The sequence below is a fragment of the Venturia canescens genome, chromosome 10, assembly GCF_019457755.1.
Source record: "Venturia canescens isolate UGA chromosome 10, ASM1945775v1, whole genome shotgun sequence".
Taxonomy (NCBI): Eukaryota; Metazoa; Arthropoda; class Insecta; order Hymenoptera; family Ichneumonidae; genus Venturia; species Venturia canescens.
In genome coordinates, this window is record NC_057430.1 from 9242866 (window position 1) to 9259298 (window position 16433).

The 16433-nt window shown below is 48.2% G+C and overlaps 1 protein-coding gene across 7 annotated transcripts in view; it reads left to right on the forward strand.

The window, feature by feature from the left end:
* Positions 1 to 16433, forward strand: part of LOC122416985 (serine/threonine-protein phosphatase 4 regulatory subunit 1-like) — a 152040-nt gene that overhangs the window by 114563 nt on the left and 21044 nt on the right. The window contains exon 1 of one of the 7 annotated variants that reach the window (XM_043430166.1): positions 2931 to 3028. The exons of the other annotated variants lie outside the window; for them this stretch is intronic. Within the exon in view, the coding sequence (XP_043286101.1) occupies positions 2946 to 3028 (83 nt within the window). The 5' untranslated portion in view covers positions 2931 to 2945. Of the gene's footprint in view, positions 1 to 2930; positions 3029 to 16433 lie in introns of those variants that run through there. 7 annotated transcript variants of the gene reach the window in all.

The window sequence follows — 16433 nt, forward strand, 5'->3', positions numbered from 1 at the left end:
CCTCCCTGGCCTCCTCTTTCGTTGTTGTTGCTTTTTCTTCTCCCTCTCTCTCTCTCCTTCGCCTCCATTATCTTTTTTTTCTTCTTTCATCAACCACCCTGAGAATGAGACACCAGCTTAAAGATCGTTGCCCCTGCGCTCGCTGCTGTCGTTTTTTTTCGTTTGTTTGTTTGTATGTTTGCCACGATTCAATGAGAGACCACGCTGAATTTCTTGGTATGAACCTACCGCACTCGGTATACTCTTAATCCCTATTTTTTCTTTTCTCTTTTTTATTCTCTCTCGCTCTCTCTCTCTCTCTCTTCTTTCAGAGCGCATACCGAAACTCGGACGTGAACAAGCCGAACTAACTTTTTAATGCGAGCCTCTCACAGTCACGAGTGCCTTTTACAATCCTCCTAAACCGAGCTCGAATAAAGACACCGTTTCAAAAATACTAATATACACTCGCGACAGCATTCCTCGTTTCCTTCGAAATTCCGCACCGGGAAATCTCCTCCCCCCTTCTCGCCCTGTCGCTAGTTCTCGAAATCTGATTTAATTTCAATCTCCCCAATAAAATCCCTATCCCACAAAACCACTTTGGGATCCGGCATAATTGGTGGATTCAAGTGGTACAAACATTGTCATAGAGGGCAGAACGAGCTTTGTATTAAAAACGAATAAATTTCATTGCCCTCCCCAGGACGCGGATTGTCGAAATGGAAGAAGAAGAAAAAAAATAGAGAGAAAGAGAACACGAAACACACAGAGGGGAGAGGGGAGACACGATTTTTGAATAATTTGACAGCGTACTTCAGCTGCTTCGTCTAACTTGGTATCATGACGTTATACGCCTTTATTATACATATATATTTAGGCACACCCGACGAAGGCGATCGAGCGAATCGTTTTTTTTCTTCAGCATCTGGACTTTTGGTTATACACGCTGTGGGATAGTGTGTTATAGGTTCACCGAGGTCAGAGACCCCGGTTCGCTTTCTTATTCCACTTCACGAAATAGCGTGGCCAGGGGCCAAGAGAAAGGGGCAGGGGGGCGAGAGAGACGGGCGGAGGAGAGGGGGATTGTTGAATTTATATTATATTCTTTGTCGAAGGTACTTCCACATACACTCATACGCGAGTATATCGATATACGTGTGCTCGCCGTGGTAGGTCAGGCTTTTTGGGGTTGAGACTCGCCATTCTTTTCGAGGAGTCTCGCTCGGAGGCGCACACAGGTGCTCAGGCGGAGGGGACGAAAAAAATGTATACGAAATGAAAAAAGAGAGAGAGAGAGAGAGAGAAAATGCGAGGGGAACCAGCCTGCGTTAGAGTTTCGTGTGCCAATCGGTCACGTAACGGTCGCACGCTCGTAACGTGAAAACGACGAGTCTATACACACTCGCGTATCGCGGTGTGTGCGCGCATACGTGGATTTATAAGAGAGAAGGAAGACCGACGAAAACCAGGAGGACGAGAAATTGTTGCGGGCTGTGGGGTGACGTCAAAAGACATCGCGGTGGCGTTATCCGGTTGTCTCTCCTTCTCTCCGTCTCCTCGTTAACCCGTGATCGCGCACGAAGCATCGAAGAAACGCGTATTTCCCGCTAAAATTCATTCGCTCGCTTGAAACTTGCGGAAAGTTGACAACGAGTTTTCCAAGGAGGCTTCGCGAACTCCCGGCGTCGATCGTTCGTTCGGCAAAAGTCGCTCCGCGCTCCCCCAAAACTCTCGAGACTTTCGTCAACCTCTTCCACATACTCCGCGATCTCATTTCGCTTCCCTCCGACAAAGCGGAGCTCGGAATATTTTAAGGAGTTTCCTAACGTACCATCGTTTAGTATTCGTCACGACTTTCCCCTGCCGATTACTCGAAAATTTATGGTCACTGGGTATCACCAGAGACTGCTTCGGCTATTTCGTCATTCGAATTTTCGAATCTAGCTGCATGCTGACTCGGTTCGCAATTCTTCCTCAGCTCTTCAACCTTTTATCTTCGCTCCTCTCAATCATGAGTTTTACTCTCAATCGCCAAGGGTGCGATCGATTCGGTTCAAATGATTCGGCTTGTACCAAGCGAATCATGCAGATTCTTTAATCCTTGGACAACTTTGATGTTTATTGCAATAATAATACGAGCCCTCGACTCGGAAGTATTCTCGAGCGCGACTTTACCAAGCGCGTAGCATCAGCCACTTTTTCCTCTCTTTCAGTCTTTTTTCTCCTCTCTTTTTTCCTCTCATATCGTTTCACTTTGGTCCTCCTCTTCTTCTTCTTCTTCTTCTTCTTGGCCTCCTCTCCTGCTACTTCCATCGGTCGTTGACTCTAATCTTACTCCGCTGTCGTGTATTTCTCTCCTTTCTTCGAATCCTCAGAGTCCTCCTCGAGTCTCTCGATGTTACTTGTTCGTCGTTTTTTTCAATGCATATACATGCATCGCTTTATTGCACACGTATTCGTAGCTTCGACGAGACAAGAGACTCGCTGTAAAAGTATGCACGTACGTGCGGCACTCTCTTTCTCTCTCGGGGGGACCCCCTTCTCGTCCCCTCGGCCTGCTGCCAGACAGTAAACAACGCGTCACCGCTGCACCAGCCAATGCATCGATGCACTCGATACCATTTCTCATTCGCATCACACTCGATCACGTGAATCACGTCGAGTGAATTTGTCAAATTTTATTTCAATCATGTGCCGTGCGTCGAGTGCCACGTCGTTATACACAGCAACGCACGTGCCAATCTGCTGCGATATTTTTAAGCGTGCACTCTCATTGCTTCGATTCATTTACGCGATTCTTCTACAGCAAAGACGTTGACGAGACACGCGTCGGTTTGCAAACGAGTTAATAATTTATCCGTTCTTGCTCATTAATCCGTGGCAAACGAACGCGAATGTCGTGCGACAAAACATCGCGATTCGACGTTGACTTTCGGATCGAGACACGATTGTTGTAGCGAAGGATGGGAAACCTGAAAACGGCGCTCACGAATCATCAATGCGACTGTCAATATCGGCATTTCGCGAGACAAAGTCTAGTTGAAAGGTATGCAAGGGAGAGAGGAGAAAAGGGCTCAAGGGTGCAGCGACCTATCCGTCTGCGTTTTTCTGCGAGAGTTTCACGTGCTCGTACATACGCACGAGCACAATGCACGGAATCTCGTACATTGTACTCGTTACCCCTCGACCCATCGTTCAACCCCGTACCCTTTCTTATTCTTTTTTTTGCTCTTTTTTCCTCTCTCTATCTCTTTTTCTCCCCATTTTTCACTCTTTCACTTACGTTCTCGTTTTTATTCCTGACCGATCCTCACTACCGTCTATACCACATGAATTTTCTCGCTATCCAATAACGCCCCCTATTTAGTGTAAACCTTCAAACTGTTCCAACAAAAACATTTCTCGCATAGCGGCATATGAACGGTTCTGTAATGAAGATTATTCTACGGGAAATTGCCCCTCGATGAAGAGCTAGGTTTTTAAATTCATCCTTCCCTCTTTCTTCGTTAATTTGGAATACGAAAAATTGTAAAACTTCACCATCATATTCTTAAATAAAAGCGTCGACACCGAAGGAATTTAATCGCGAAACAAAATGTTCTGAGCAAATTACACAAAATCATTGTCGCAGCGATTATGTGGATTCGTATAAGCGCATCACAATTAACGGAGCGGCGTGGACAATTTTAAACGAGATGCCGAAAATAAAATGAATCTCTTTATAGCAGAGACGACGCTCTCGGCCGCTCAACAGGTATACGCACATTCGCGATATCCGCGCACACAGTTATTTCTATTCATGGAAGCAGTCGAGCGCGCGTTAGACTCGGTTAGTTACCGCTCCGGCACTTTTATTTGCCACTCGGCGAGAGAGCCGAGGGAAAAGCGCGGCGGCGCGGTCTTGGAGCCGCGCTGCTACCCGGCTGTATGCCCCGTGAACTATCTTCGTGTATTATTACACACGCGAGGGAGATGTCGGACCGAAGATGAGCGAGAGATGCTAATTGGAGCGGCTTATGAAGGGATAAGACGAAGGAAGGAGAGGTTTTCTACGCCGTGTTTAGCACGAGCACACGAACGTGAATACGTGTGCGGATGCTACGGGAGCGATATTACCAGCATGAGTTCATTGTAGGTATTTCGCTTCCGGCGAGAATTGATACAAAAATTTAGTAACGTGGACGACGATGAAAGAGTTGCGAGCACACGGGGAGGGAAAGAGTAAAAAGAGGAGAAAAAGGAACGACGGAGCTCGAGTTGAGGGCGAGCGAAGGGGATAAAAAAAGAGAGAAATAAAGAGCGAAGGGAAAAAGTGAGTTCATGAAAGCGACGAGAGAGATGCGAGCACGTTTTTAAAAAGAAGAACTATGAATGATTTCGTTTCCCTTCCCTCGCCGTTTTTTCGCGTTTCATATTATCATTATTATTATTTTTTCTTCTTCATCTTATTCCTTTTTTCCTTCACTTTTCTCTTATTCCTCTATTCATCTCGTTATTTGGCCGTTTCAACACACGCGGTCTACCGCTGTCTTATCCGCAGAGTGCGCGGGCCCGTTAGCCGCCCGCGGACGCGACTCGACAAATGTTTGCTCGCTTTTTCGGTGGATCGCTCCGCCGGCGCGAGAGAACGCGACAGTAAAGCGACGAATCCGCGTGTGTGCGCGCGGCTCCCGTGTCGATGTGTATGCCGAAACCCACCGGTTAATTGAGAAACGGAACGAGCCCCGTTGACGCTGCCACCGAAAGAACCTGCGACATTTTCATGAATACAAATTATTACGTTCGCGACTCAAATAATATTTTTTGCAATCACCGCCCTTTCTGTTAAAAGGGAGCATCTTCTGTGACGTATTTTCCGTTTTCACCCAGCGATTAACGTATTTTCCTTCTCTTTGTTCAGATATTCGCTTCTCCGCCACTCCCGTTCCGCAGTCTCTGAAACGCGATGTACAAAAGTACATTTTATTTGCTTATTGATTGACTGTAACAAGCTCGCTGCAATAACTGACTCGTTAAAGTTTTTACGAGCGTTTAATACGCCAGCTCTGTAACCGCGGATTGACTCGGTTCGATAATTCCGCGATTTTTCGTGCGTCATGTGCGCCTCTCATCGAAAACCGCTTCAATACCCCAGACACAGCCAATGATGAAAAAATATCGAGCAGGAAAGCAAATGAAAAAAGAGAATAAGTGAAAGGGACGAGGCGGAGAGAAAAACCGCAGAGCCACGTGTGTGCGCAAAAGAGTCCCGGAGCCACAACTTGCCCTGGGGGCTCGATGCCCCATTTGTTCAAACGCGCCCGCGGAGATCTCGTTGTTCTCTCAGCGTTCGCTCGGGATGCGCTGCTGCCCACGGGGCAGAGATCTCGAGAGATGAGAGTTGCTCGGGCGCGCGTGACCAAAACGAGATGAGAGGCGCATTCGAGCCTGGTTTCTACCGAGTGAAACGGGCAAGGTGGCAAGGAAGGGGGTGTTTTCTCGGCGTCGAGATAGGATAAAAGGCAAAGGGTACACGAGGGAGTTGAAGAAATTAAAACGAGGCACAGAAGTAGACGTGAACGAGTATCAAAGAGCGAGAAAACAAAGAAACGCAGGTATATATAGAGAAGGAGGGAAAAATAAAGTGAGATGGCGAGTGCGAAGGGTGGAGCAAAAGTGGCGATACGACGTGGGATACGCGCCAAAGGCGAACAAGAAGTAAAACAAAAGAAAAAAAACCCCAATAATAAGAAGCGGTAGGAGAAAACGATGCTGTTGCGGCGAAATCTTTACGGGATGCTGTTGATGATGATCACCGTCATCATCATTGTGCGGTGGTCGTGGCAAGTCTCTCTCAGTTTCGTCTTTCGTACATGCAAACACTCGTGTATGTATCTCCATTTTCTATAGAGCATGGAAGTGCTAGCGAGGATGCAATGATGAGATGCGAAGGAAACGAAGAGTATATGGGGGTACGGCAGCAGCCTCCGCGAAGCGCAACGGGAGAAGAGAGAGGAAGAGGGAGATGGGAAGATGGCAGAAGGAAGAGGGGGGCGGCAGTGGCGATGTCCTAGCGAAGGTCACGGCCGGGAATGCGGTTTGCGTCCGTCGGTCCAAAGTGGCGTGCCGCGTTGCGCGAGCTTCTCTCTCTCTCTCTCTCTTCCTCCTCCCCTTCGTACTCGCATTCATTCTCTTTTCCTTGCCCGATCGCGCGTTGTCTCTTTCCCTCGGTCATTCCCTGCGAATCCGCGGCGGCATCCTCTCACTCTCCTCTTCCTTTCTTCTTCGACACTCGAAACACACGCGCAGACTTGAGGAATGCACCAAATGCACCGCTCTCGCGCGCGCTCACTGACCAACGGACGTGCTTCTGCGAGACGGAGAACGCTGAAGATCGAAAGAAAGAGGGAGGAAGAGAGATCACGTCGCGTCCTGCCCGTCCCAGCCCACATCCACTTGTTTACTTCAGGCGGAGCTTCTCCTCCTCCTCATCCTACTTCATCATCTCATCTTCACTCGGGCTTCCCTGCTCTTTTACAATCTTCGACGTTGCATCGTTTTTTTCGCGAAACTTCTTTTGGTAGCTTTCGAACGCTTCGTTCTCTACCACTTCCCGGTCATTCTTCATCTCAGTCTTCTCTTTTTCTTACCTTCCCTCCGTTCCTCCTCTCCGCTTCTTCGTCTACGACGCACTCCAACTCCCGGCGGATTTCGTCGGGAGTTCTTCCTTAACCCTTAGTGTGCATCTGGGGTCAGGTTGACCCCCCAACATTTTTTTAACCGAACAAGTGCTTTTTACGCGCACTATATCAACTTTGAGCACGTTTTTGAACAAGGAAAAAAGATTTTTTTGGAAATCCGACTCTGCAGCCTTTAAGTTGGATCAATTCACTGCAAAAAGTGACTAAACCTTTTATTCCGAAATGCGCATATAGTTACCGAGATGTTCGATGTGAAAAATGACCTAGACTCAAAGTGCGACCCCATGTGCACGAAATGTATCGCTGCGCGAAGGCGCGCACACCAAGGGTTAATTTCATCGGATACTGCTATATTTTAACCCCGGAACTTGATAACACGATCAATATAATATATTTTGTTACGAAACATCTACTCGGGATATTCGAAGCGACCAAACGTCGTTAGGTTCGTTCCAATAAAAGTCTCCCTCCTTTATTCTCGATCTATAAATACCAAGAGCGCACATCCTCGCGGAGTTTCGTACGATCCAGTTAAACGTCACACATTGATCCGCACAGCGTGCAACGGCGACCACGGAAGCGAAACGCGGTTTCGCGAACTGCTCGGCTTTCACACATTTCCCACCGTGATTTTCTCGTTTGTCCTATATGCATATACTCCCGCGCGGTCACTGTCCTCGTCTCGTACTTCGTTTCAGCCTCCGCATACACCTATATATTTATACAGACGTCCTGGATTTCGCCGAGTTGACGCGAGGTGGCGCGCGAGTTGGCCCTGACCCACCCAAAGGATGCAACCCGTGTTCTCCTCGCTTCGTGCATTCACCACGGGCTGAGGGGGGGACGGGAAAGCAAAGGGGTTTGAGAGCCGTGTCAGAGGGGTGGTTAAACCCGGCCGATCGTTGGAACGACCAAGAGAAACGGAGAATGAGAAAGAGGGAATACCCCCGACCTGGACAAGAGAGCCAGACCGGGACAGGAATGCACAAGGGTGGAATGATGCGGAAAGGGATGAGGAGAAAAGGACGCGCCGGAGAGAGCAAGGGAGGAAAAGAGGGAAGGAGAGCAAAGGTGCACGCACCGGTTTTCCGTGTATTTGGGGGGGTCGTGGACCGTCCTCGTTGCCACGAAACCATCACGAGGGTTATACGCTCATGTGTGCTTCCGTGAGCTTCGCAAATCAATACCCACCTAGCCGTATACCTACTTCGCTTTCTCTCCTATATAATTCTCGGTATAACAATCTCCCATCCCCTTTTGCAGCAGCAGCCCAACCGTGCATCGCACGCGAAACGTGTCACCCACCGACCCAAAGCAGCTGCAGGCGCGTGCCTCTGCGAGACCGATGCCTCTCTCGCTCCTTTCCTCCCCGTCGTTGGATACTCTCGATATTCCCTTGCCCGCTCAATAAATTATCGCGAAAACCTACTGTCGCTCGGTACGAAGAAATAAATGAACGAATACAATAGCTCGATTCGCCGCGAGCTTGGATTCGAGTCGATGCGCTGCTCCGAGTGACTTTTCCTCGCCGCAAACATCGATTTCCCGAAGCAACCCGAGCTCTCCCTCCCGATTCGTCGAAAGCCACTTTGTCATATTTTATATCCCTTTTCGAGTTAAAAGTCACTATTGAATTGCCAAAAGTGAATCTACCGGCTTCTCGAAGCGAAAAATCCAAGTTGTTAGGACCCAGGACGAGAACGCGGCCCGGATCAGGGAATCCCGAAATGCGTCGTCGTGTGCATTCCGAAATGGCTATTGCGCCGTTGCTCGAGAAGCTCGCCCCTCGCCGTAATACACCTCGTAGAAACAGAAGAGGGAGAAAGACATTTTCGCGATATAGTATTCAGCCGTGCGGATACGTACGAGCGTCCACATACGTGTGACTCGTGCAGTGGTGCATCGCCGTGTGTACGTTCGGACGGTGCATAAGAAGCGTGCATCCGAGGCTCGTACCCGCGCGTCGCTCGCCTCGTGTAACATTTACCGTCGCTGCTCGCGTTGTGTGCGGCCACGACGGAGTAAAATACACCTACCGAGCCACATTTACGCGCACACACTCGCCCACCCGTGTACACTCCGAAGAAGCCGGCGTAGTATCCGTGCGTGTAAAGACGTAGATTGAAACACGCACACGCCGATCGTGAGAGCGCGCGCGGAGAGCACCGTTGGTGCGCCTCCGTTTCGCCGCGTCCCCGTGGTGGGGGAATTCATTCAGTGCCCGAGTACGGTCTTCCCGATGCGCATGCCCTCGTCCCACCACCCGGTCTTCACAGACCAGACCGCGTACGATGCTTCTACGCTTTATCCGAGAGCAGCGTACACACGCTACTCACGCTGTCTTCCCCTTCCTTTCTCATCCTCCTCCCCTGGTTCCCCGCCCCCTCTCCCGTCCACCACGAGGACTCCCCCCACCGACGTTTCCTCTCACCGACGTGCTCGAGTGAGTAGTTGTGAGACGGATAAAGACCACGAGAGAGAGAGAGAGAGAGCGTCTCATGCTCTCCACGTCTTTTCTCACTTTTTTTCACCTCCTCTCCCCGTTTATCCTTTTCCCTCACAGCCTTTGTTTTCCATCGCGTATTTACTACGCGGCGACATCCCCGATGCTGAGTTCCCGCACTCTCTAGCCCGTACGCATATTCATATGGGCCATTTTTCCACGTTTTCTTTCCGCTGCAATTCGCCGGGGGACTTTTTCATTCAGTTTTTACAATTTATTTATCCCGGAGCTATTGCAACGCTTTTTACGAGATTCCTCGTCGATGCGCGCAGCCGAGGTTTGTTTCATTTCCTCGTAGCGGAGTATGAGATGTTATGGGGATTTACGGAAAATCGCTGAAACGTTTTTTCGTAAGGCGCGTTCCGCAAAAGTGATCAACCGATTCGACATTCGTAATCGAAACGAGCGCAGGATCAGCGAGAGCTGGAAAACACGAGGGAAATTCTCGTCGACGAAGGCTCTCGACGGAATTCCGATTCTATACCGTTGTTTATGTTTCTCAAGCCTGCATTCACCGCGCGCTCCCCGTAAGCGCGTCACTTTGTTCTTCTTCTTCTTCTTCTTCTTCTCCTCGCGGTCGCACACACTCTCGTCGTGCATGCGCACACGTGGGACGATTTCCAACAACGATACACGTTTCATGTGTACGAATGCGAAGGATGCGGTGGGGATAATAACGCGCAGTGGGAATGGCTGTGAGTGACTGAACTGGAAGTGCAACTGTAGGACGACCACACGCCGCCGCGTGGTCGGGCCGAGCATTACTCGCGCCTCATTTCCGAGGCGTAGTAGATTCGAGCGCTCGTGCACCGATACGAGTTCGCACTGAGAGTGTGTCCACTGCACACAGAGTCGTATAAAACGAGCCTCGCTATTTACGTCTTCGCTTTTTTATTATCTTTCCCTCTCCTTTACCCGGCCTTCTTCGCAATACTTGTACGCATATTTTCTCAATTCTTTTCCTCCTTTTCATGAATTCTTCAATCGAGTGACCGGAAAAAGTCGAACGGAGAAATCGGACGATCAATACTCCGCGATGTCACTTCGAACTCGTTAAATTCTCCCGACGTGCCTCGATCACACTTTCCTATCAAATGAGCTCTTTTTCGTCGCGCAATTTCTTTTTTTTCCACAAATCGCTGATCTTCTTGCGACCCTCGGCTGTAAACTGCGCACTCGCACATAACCCACTCGTCGTTAAAAACGCGAAAGGCTCTCGCGAGAAGTGTCTCGAACGGCAATCTTCCTGATGAAAATATTTCCACGCAGTGTTACGCTCCCACGATGCCCGACTCGCGTACACCGCGCCGAGGATAATTGAGGTTCCATAATATCGTTGGCCTGTCACCGAATTGAAACTTTTTATCGCGATTCCATTAGTTCGGTATGGCCATTAACATTATTTACCGATATATTATCGCCGTCAACGCTGCGCATCGTAATTACTGGGGCATCTCAAAAGTCTTATTAGCAATCGATCATCTTTTTTATCACTTTTTTTACCGCTTGCAGATAATACGCGATGTTCGCGTGCTTGTGCACGCAGATATGTTGACACGTTTGTGTGTACATATTCATTTATAAAATAAAGTTGGGCGGTGAGGCTCTGTGCAAAGGATAAACGTAGGTGGCCGACACCGTACGTGAACGCGATTCCAGAGAGAGAGAGAGAAAGAAAGAGAGTTGTTCGCGACCACCCCGGACCTCCGGGCAGCCTTTATCGTTCAAGCAAACTCTGCTGCGCATTAAAGCTCCGAGAGACGTCGAGGTGGAGGGTCTTTCCCCGGTCTCTTCGGCCCTCTCGTTCGTTTCATCTCTCTTGTTTGATTTCTCGACTCTCTCTTTGTTCGACACGAGGTAAAATCTCGTCGACGACGTATACCAGCAGCACAGAAACACTCGCGACTCGCGGAGAGCTCATTCGCGGTGCTCTATAGCTTCTAAGAAGCGATAGCGGAGCTCACCGCACGAGAGTTCGGTGCCAAGATCGTACAGAGAAAACCGCCTACGAGGCTCCGCTAACTTTATACCGACGTATTATGTTTATGCACACACTCGCTCAGACACACCAAGATATGTGTGAAAGGAATCAAATGATGTGATTGTTTTGACTGGAACGAATTACGTCCTCATCTGACGTTCAGTAGTCCAGACACGTTTTTTCAGCTCGGCGACACATTTAACAATGACCCATATTCGTCTTTGACGACCCGCTTATTGCCAAGTGATAAAATAACGTTTCTTTTTTACGTGGGAATTTCTCCGGATGGGAACGAACGCTTTGAGCAAACATCGTAGCTTAGAGAAAATTCTCCGCTCGCATTTTTCCACGAATCGAAGAAAAGCTCGCTCGTTCATCGAACGAGCATTCTCTCCAATAGTTAAATACGAAAATAATCGCGTTGAAAGCGCATATCGGAAAAAGCGCAACGACAAAACAGCAGAGAAACAAGCCAGTCATTGGCCACGAAAGCAGGATTGTTATTTTCGTCCAGTTTACAAGTTGCCAATCATAAAACGCGCCAGTACCGTTTTTACCGCATACACAATGTCTCGGCTAACTTACATGTGGGGTAGAGCGAGGTTCTCTACCGGCACGAAGGTACGTATCGCGTGTATTGGCCGTGAGGCGGACGAGCGGCGAGGAGCGAGAGGTTCGCACACCACAGTATGCAACAGCAGCAGCGTTGCATTCCCCCGCGGTGCATTGACTCTTCCGCCCCTCTTCGCTTCTCTCTCGCCCCTCCACCTTCTTTTTGCCTCTTTTTCTTTTATTTTTTCACTTCCGTGGCCCCCCTCTGACTCTCGTCTTTTGACTCGTTCCTTACTTTCTCTTTATTTTTTTCCTTCTCGAAAATATTATTATTTTTTTCGTTGTTATTGATATTACCCAATGGAGACCGGCGCAATCGCCTCCCCGCCACAACTGCTCAACATTCCTGGCAACTTTCTTTCTCTCGAAATTCGCGCAGACCGAGCCGCAGCAGTCCCTCTTCGCTACCAGCGGACGAACCTCCGCGTCGCATTGAAGATGGATCCGATAGCCCAAACGAAAAGCCCTCGCGCGACGTCTACTCCGAATCCCATTCCCTTGACACTTGCGCCCTTCTGACGCTGACCTACGCCGATTTACATATATTTGTTTGTGTTTATATTCCCTCTCTCTTCTTCTTCTTCTCTTCCATTACAATTTTTCCCGTCTCTTTCGCCAACGAGAAACACGTTCGCGCCAAGACTTCGTATCTCGTACAAAGTTATACCTTTCGTATATGAAAACACTTGGGCCCCACGGCGCAGTTTCTCAATCAAGGAATCGCGCGGCAAAGTCGTCGGGCATGAACGTTCTCTTGTAATCGTTCGTACGCTGTCGGTTTACGACGTCGTATATTTAATTTTTCAAAGAATAAGAAAAACCCGGGTGTGAGTGCTTTTCAAAAGGGAAATCGAAGCGTGTTTGATTGCTCGCTGAGTGAGGAAAATTGCACTTTTTTCATTGATTTACATCTCATTTGATGATTCGTCGCGAACAATCCTTTCGTTTTAAATCATCAAAATGTATCTGGACATTTTTCGTCGTTATAAAACCCCCAGCGCGTCCTTTCATCGGGGACTCTGTCACCGTGACGACGATCCTGTTGCAAAACATCGTCTTTCGTTACGGCTCATAAACATCCTGCGTCTTAATTCATACGAGACAGCCATTAATTCATACCCGGGGAACTTCAAACGAACGTAATGTTCCACATTGAATCATTTCTGCACTTTCAATGCACAAACACTCAACTGTGCGTTCAAGATATTTAACGCTGTGTGAGCTCGGGATAAATAAAGTCACCGTGGCGGGGCGAGCCTCGTCTTTTTCTTCGTCACACATTTTGGAATTTCATTATGCAAAATTTGTTTTAAAGTTAGTTTTTCCTTCGAGATGTATGTATATTGCATCGTGAAAACGCGTTTTTGTCTCGAAGGAACGTTCATTTTTCCAGCTATTTGTGTTCGTTCCCGCGTGTTCAAGCGAACGCATCGACACGAAACTACAAAATATTTAGCCAACTTGGAACAAAGCTCGGACCTCGACTTTGATGGCAACAAATGGCCAATTTAACGATCGAAAGTGGCCGATTCGAGGGTCCCTTTCCTTTAACGTGTCGCGTTCGAAGGGTCAGTTTCTATGGCGGGCAAGGTGTTTTTGTGGATCTACTGACCAAGAGACCTTTTCTCGAGGCCGAAGCGCCGAGAAAAGACAAAGAGCTCAAAAGAAAAGGAGAGACGGGAGACGGACATAACGATGCGCAAATTAGGGAGAGGGAACGAGGAAAGAAGCGTAATTTAATAGTGTCGAGAGAAAAGGGTCTTTCTGAAGCGCCAGTAAAGATCTCGAGTGCGCGCAGGGGAAACTCGTTTAACGCAAAGGAAGAGGAAAAGGCGAAGGATTTTCGAAAATCCGATTAGCCCTTACAACCGGCCACGTTAAATAAAATCTCACCCATCAGCAAAATAGACAAAAAGAAACTAAAATAGTGTTTACCGAGTGCAATACTTTCTTCGGCAGCCTCAAAGCTCGCGGTCTCTCGGCCATCCCCTCGAAAGTTGGCCCAGTCCGGAGACCCGAGTCTCTTGCAAATTCCGGATTATCGAATTGGTTTATGGTCTTGGTAAATTACAGCCGCTTTCTATATATTTGATGAGCGTCGCCGTAACCCCTGTACAAACGTTCGCACATATATATCGGTATAGAGGTTGAGCAATCCACTACAAAGGATTGGTCGACCCGAAGAGTCCTTCAACTTTTATTTGTTCCTTTTACTTTTCTCTTTATCCCTGACACGTACCAACACACCGCGTTATTGTCGCATTCTTTCTTACGTCTTTTTCCCCATTTAGCTACGGGGCGGGCCAAATCTTGACAATTGTTCCTTTACCACTCATCTTTTGCTCCTCGCGGTCGTTCTCGCTTCGCAGCGATTACACCGACGAAAATTAAGCGGAAAGAGCAACCGAGTGTTGCGCGCACCCCTTAACGCTGAATTAGGGTCGATTCGACATTTTCCCGCTCGTTATCCGGCCTAAGACGACAAATTTTGTAACACCGCTCTCCAATTGTTTAAAGTGTTCGTGCCGCAATTCTCACCTCTCAATGCATATGAAGATTCTTGCTTTTCACTGAGATTTTCCCCGTTGTTCCTCGACTCTTCGCTGTCTTTTACTTATGCGCCTTCGCCAATATAGTTGTGTCTCTTAGCCTCGCTAAATCCTCTCCGCACCTGTCCCGGAAGACGACTATTTTCTTCCTCGCTCTCTTCCCACCCTGATTCTCTCTCTTTTTCTCTCTTTCTCTCAGCGCATTTTTCCTTGTAAGTCTTTCGTCTCGACGGTGTCTCGTGAACGTGGACGTTGACACGGAGCCCGTTTTAACCCCGCGGAGCTCGACTGCACGGCCCATCCCCGCAGAGGAGGTCATATTGATTTATAGTTTCGGGACGGTCGAGTCTCTCGCTCCTTCTCCCTGAGCCGCCGCCTCCTTCAGCGTGCATCAAGTCGTATATGTGTATATATATTTTGAGGAAAGCTACATGCAGACTCGAAGGTTTAGCATGCAAGCCTCTGCTCCACCCTCGTGCATCGGTGCCATACCATCCCTCCCTCTCTTCGCTCCTTCGATCCCAGTATTTTTATTTTTCCAGTCTTCCTAAGAAATAGGGAAAGCTCGCTCGATCGGCGCTGCTTCTTCGACGATTTCTTCATTCTCGGTTTCGACTGGAACGATATCTGTCCTCAAAAATCAATCAAGTCGTTTTTGTTACTTCGCCTTGACAAAGTTTTTCCATGGAGAAGCTAAAGTTTGGCCGAATTTTAGCCGATTCGAGACTCGCGTCACGTATATCCTAAAACATGCCGGATTTTTACGTGTACACGCTGAAAAATAAGATCGTACATTAATCACATTATACTCGGAAAATCCATTTCGCTTATTACAATAACGTAACGTGTCGCTGGAGATTATGTTTTTGACGCATATTGCAACTGATATTTGAGGCCAAAGCGTTAATGCTATTTCGGCGTTATGCCATCGCCCCTGGTTGGGACGTGCACCCTGGTATTAAGGCAGATTAATGGATCCCCGCGTGCGTATACCGGCTCTGGGTGTTTCTCACTCGCGCTCCCTTCCTCGTACGCGCGTCCGTACTTGCCCTACATGACAGATGCGTAGGCAAAGAAATGTGCACGGCCCGATTTTCCCTCCCCATTTTTCTTTTTCGGTCTTATTTCTCTGTCGCTCATTTTTTTCCAACTCGTCTCTCGCTCTCTTTCTCCTGCTCTGACTCGCACTCTTTTCGCCCGTTCGTTCGTTCATCGGGGACTTTTTCGCTCTCCGATCGCGGGCACCTGGTGGCTTTTTCGGGTTGCATCCAAGCTGTGCACCCTCCGATACATCTGAACACTTTTTTCAACCGGCGTCAACCCCTCGTGCATCAACATTTCCGATTCTCAAATCGCTTCACGGCTTTCCATCACTCTGCCTGTCGCTCCCGACTGTGGGGGCCACCATTTTCCACGCGTTTCAATTCATGTTGCTCGACTCCAAGAAATTAAAGATCTTTCAACATGGAAACATCATGAATTTGTATGACGTTGAAATTTGCAAAGTTAGACTCCAACGAAGCGATGAAAAAGCCCCTCCAATAAAATTCCTGTATTTTCTTTCCTGCCGAATTTACAGTTGGTCATTTTTCAAACTGAACCGATACTTCGTGAAATGAAAAATTGGTGAATTAAAAATGTTTTTTTCCTTCATTTCGTTGGACTCGAGCGTCGCAAACTTCAACGTACGTCGTGAATTTGAACGATCACTTTCGAATGATGCAAATTACTTCGAAAACGATCATAATCGTTAAAAAATACATTTTCAAATGAAAATAAACAACTCGATTAAGCACATGTGACAATCGGAGCGTCACGTCGCCTTTCATACTTGTGATTTTGGCATAATAACTTTCCAAACGAAACCCCTGCGCTCCCACGATAATCACATTGAGAGTGATATTTAACGACATGCACCGTCCCCTACCGGACTTTACGAACTCGCGCCGGCATAACAGTGAATGCATAGCAGTGAGTTGCGTTGATATACATGCTATTGGAAGGATGCGCGCGCGATAGAAGGGTGAATTCCGTTTAGATCGAATTTTCCGAATAATTGATCAACATTGAGAGACACACACTGAGAGAGAAGGGGGAAGTGGCGTCGTCGTCGTCGTCGTCGTCGT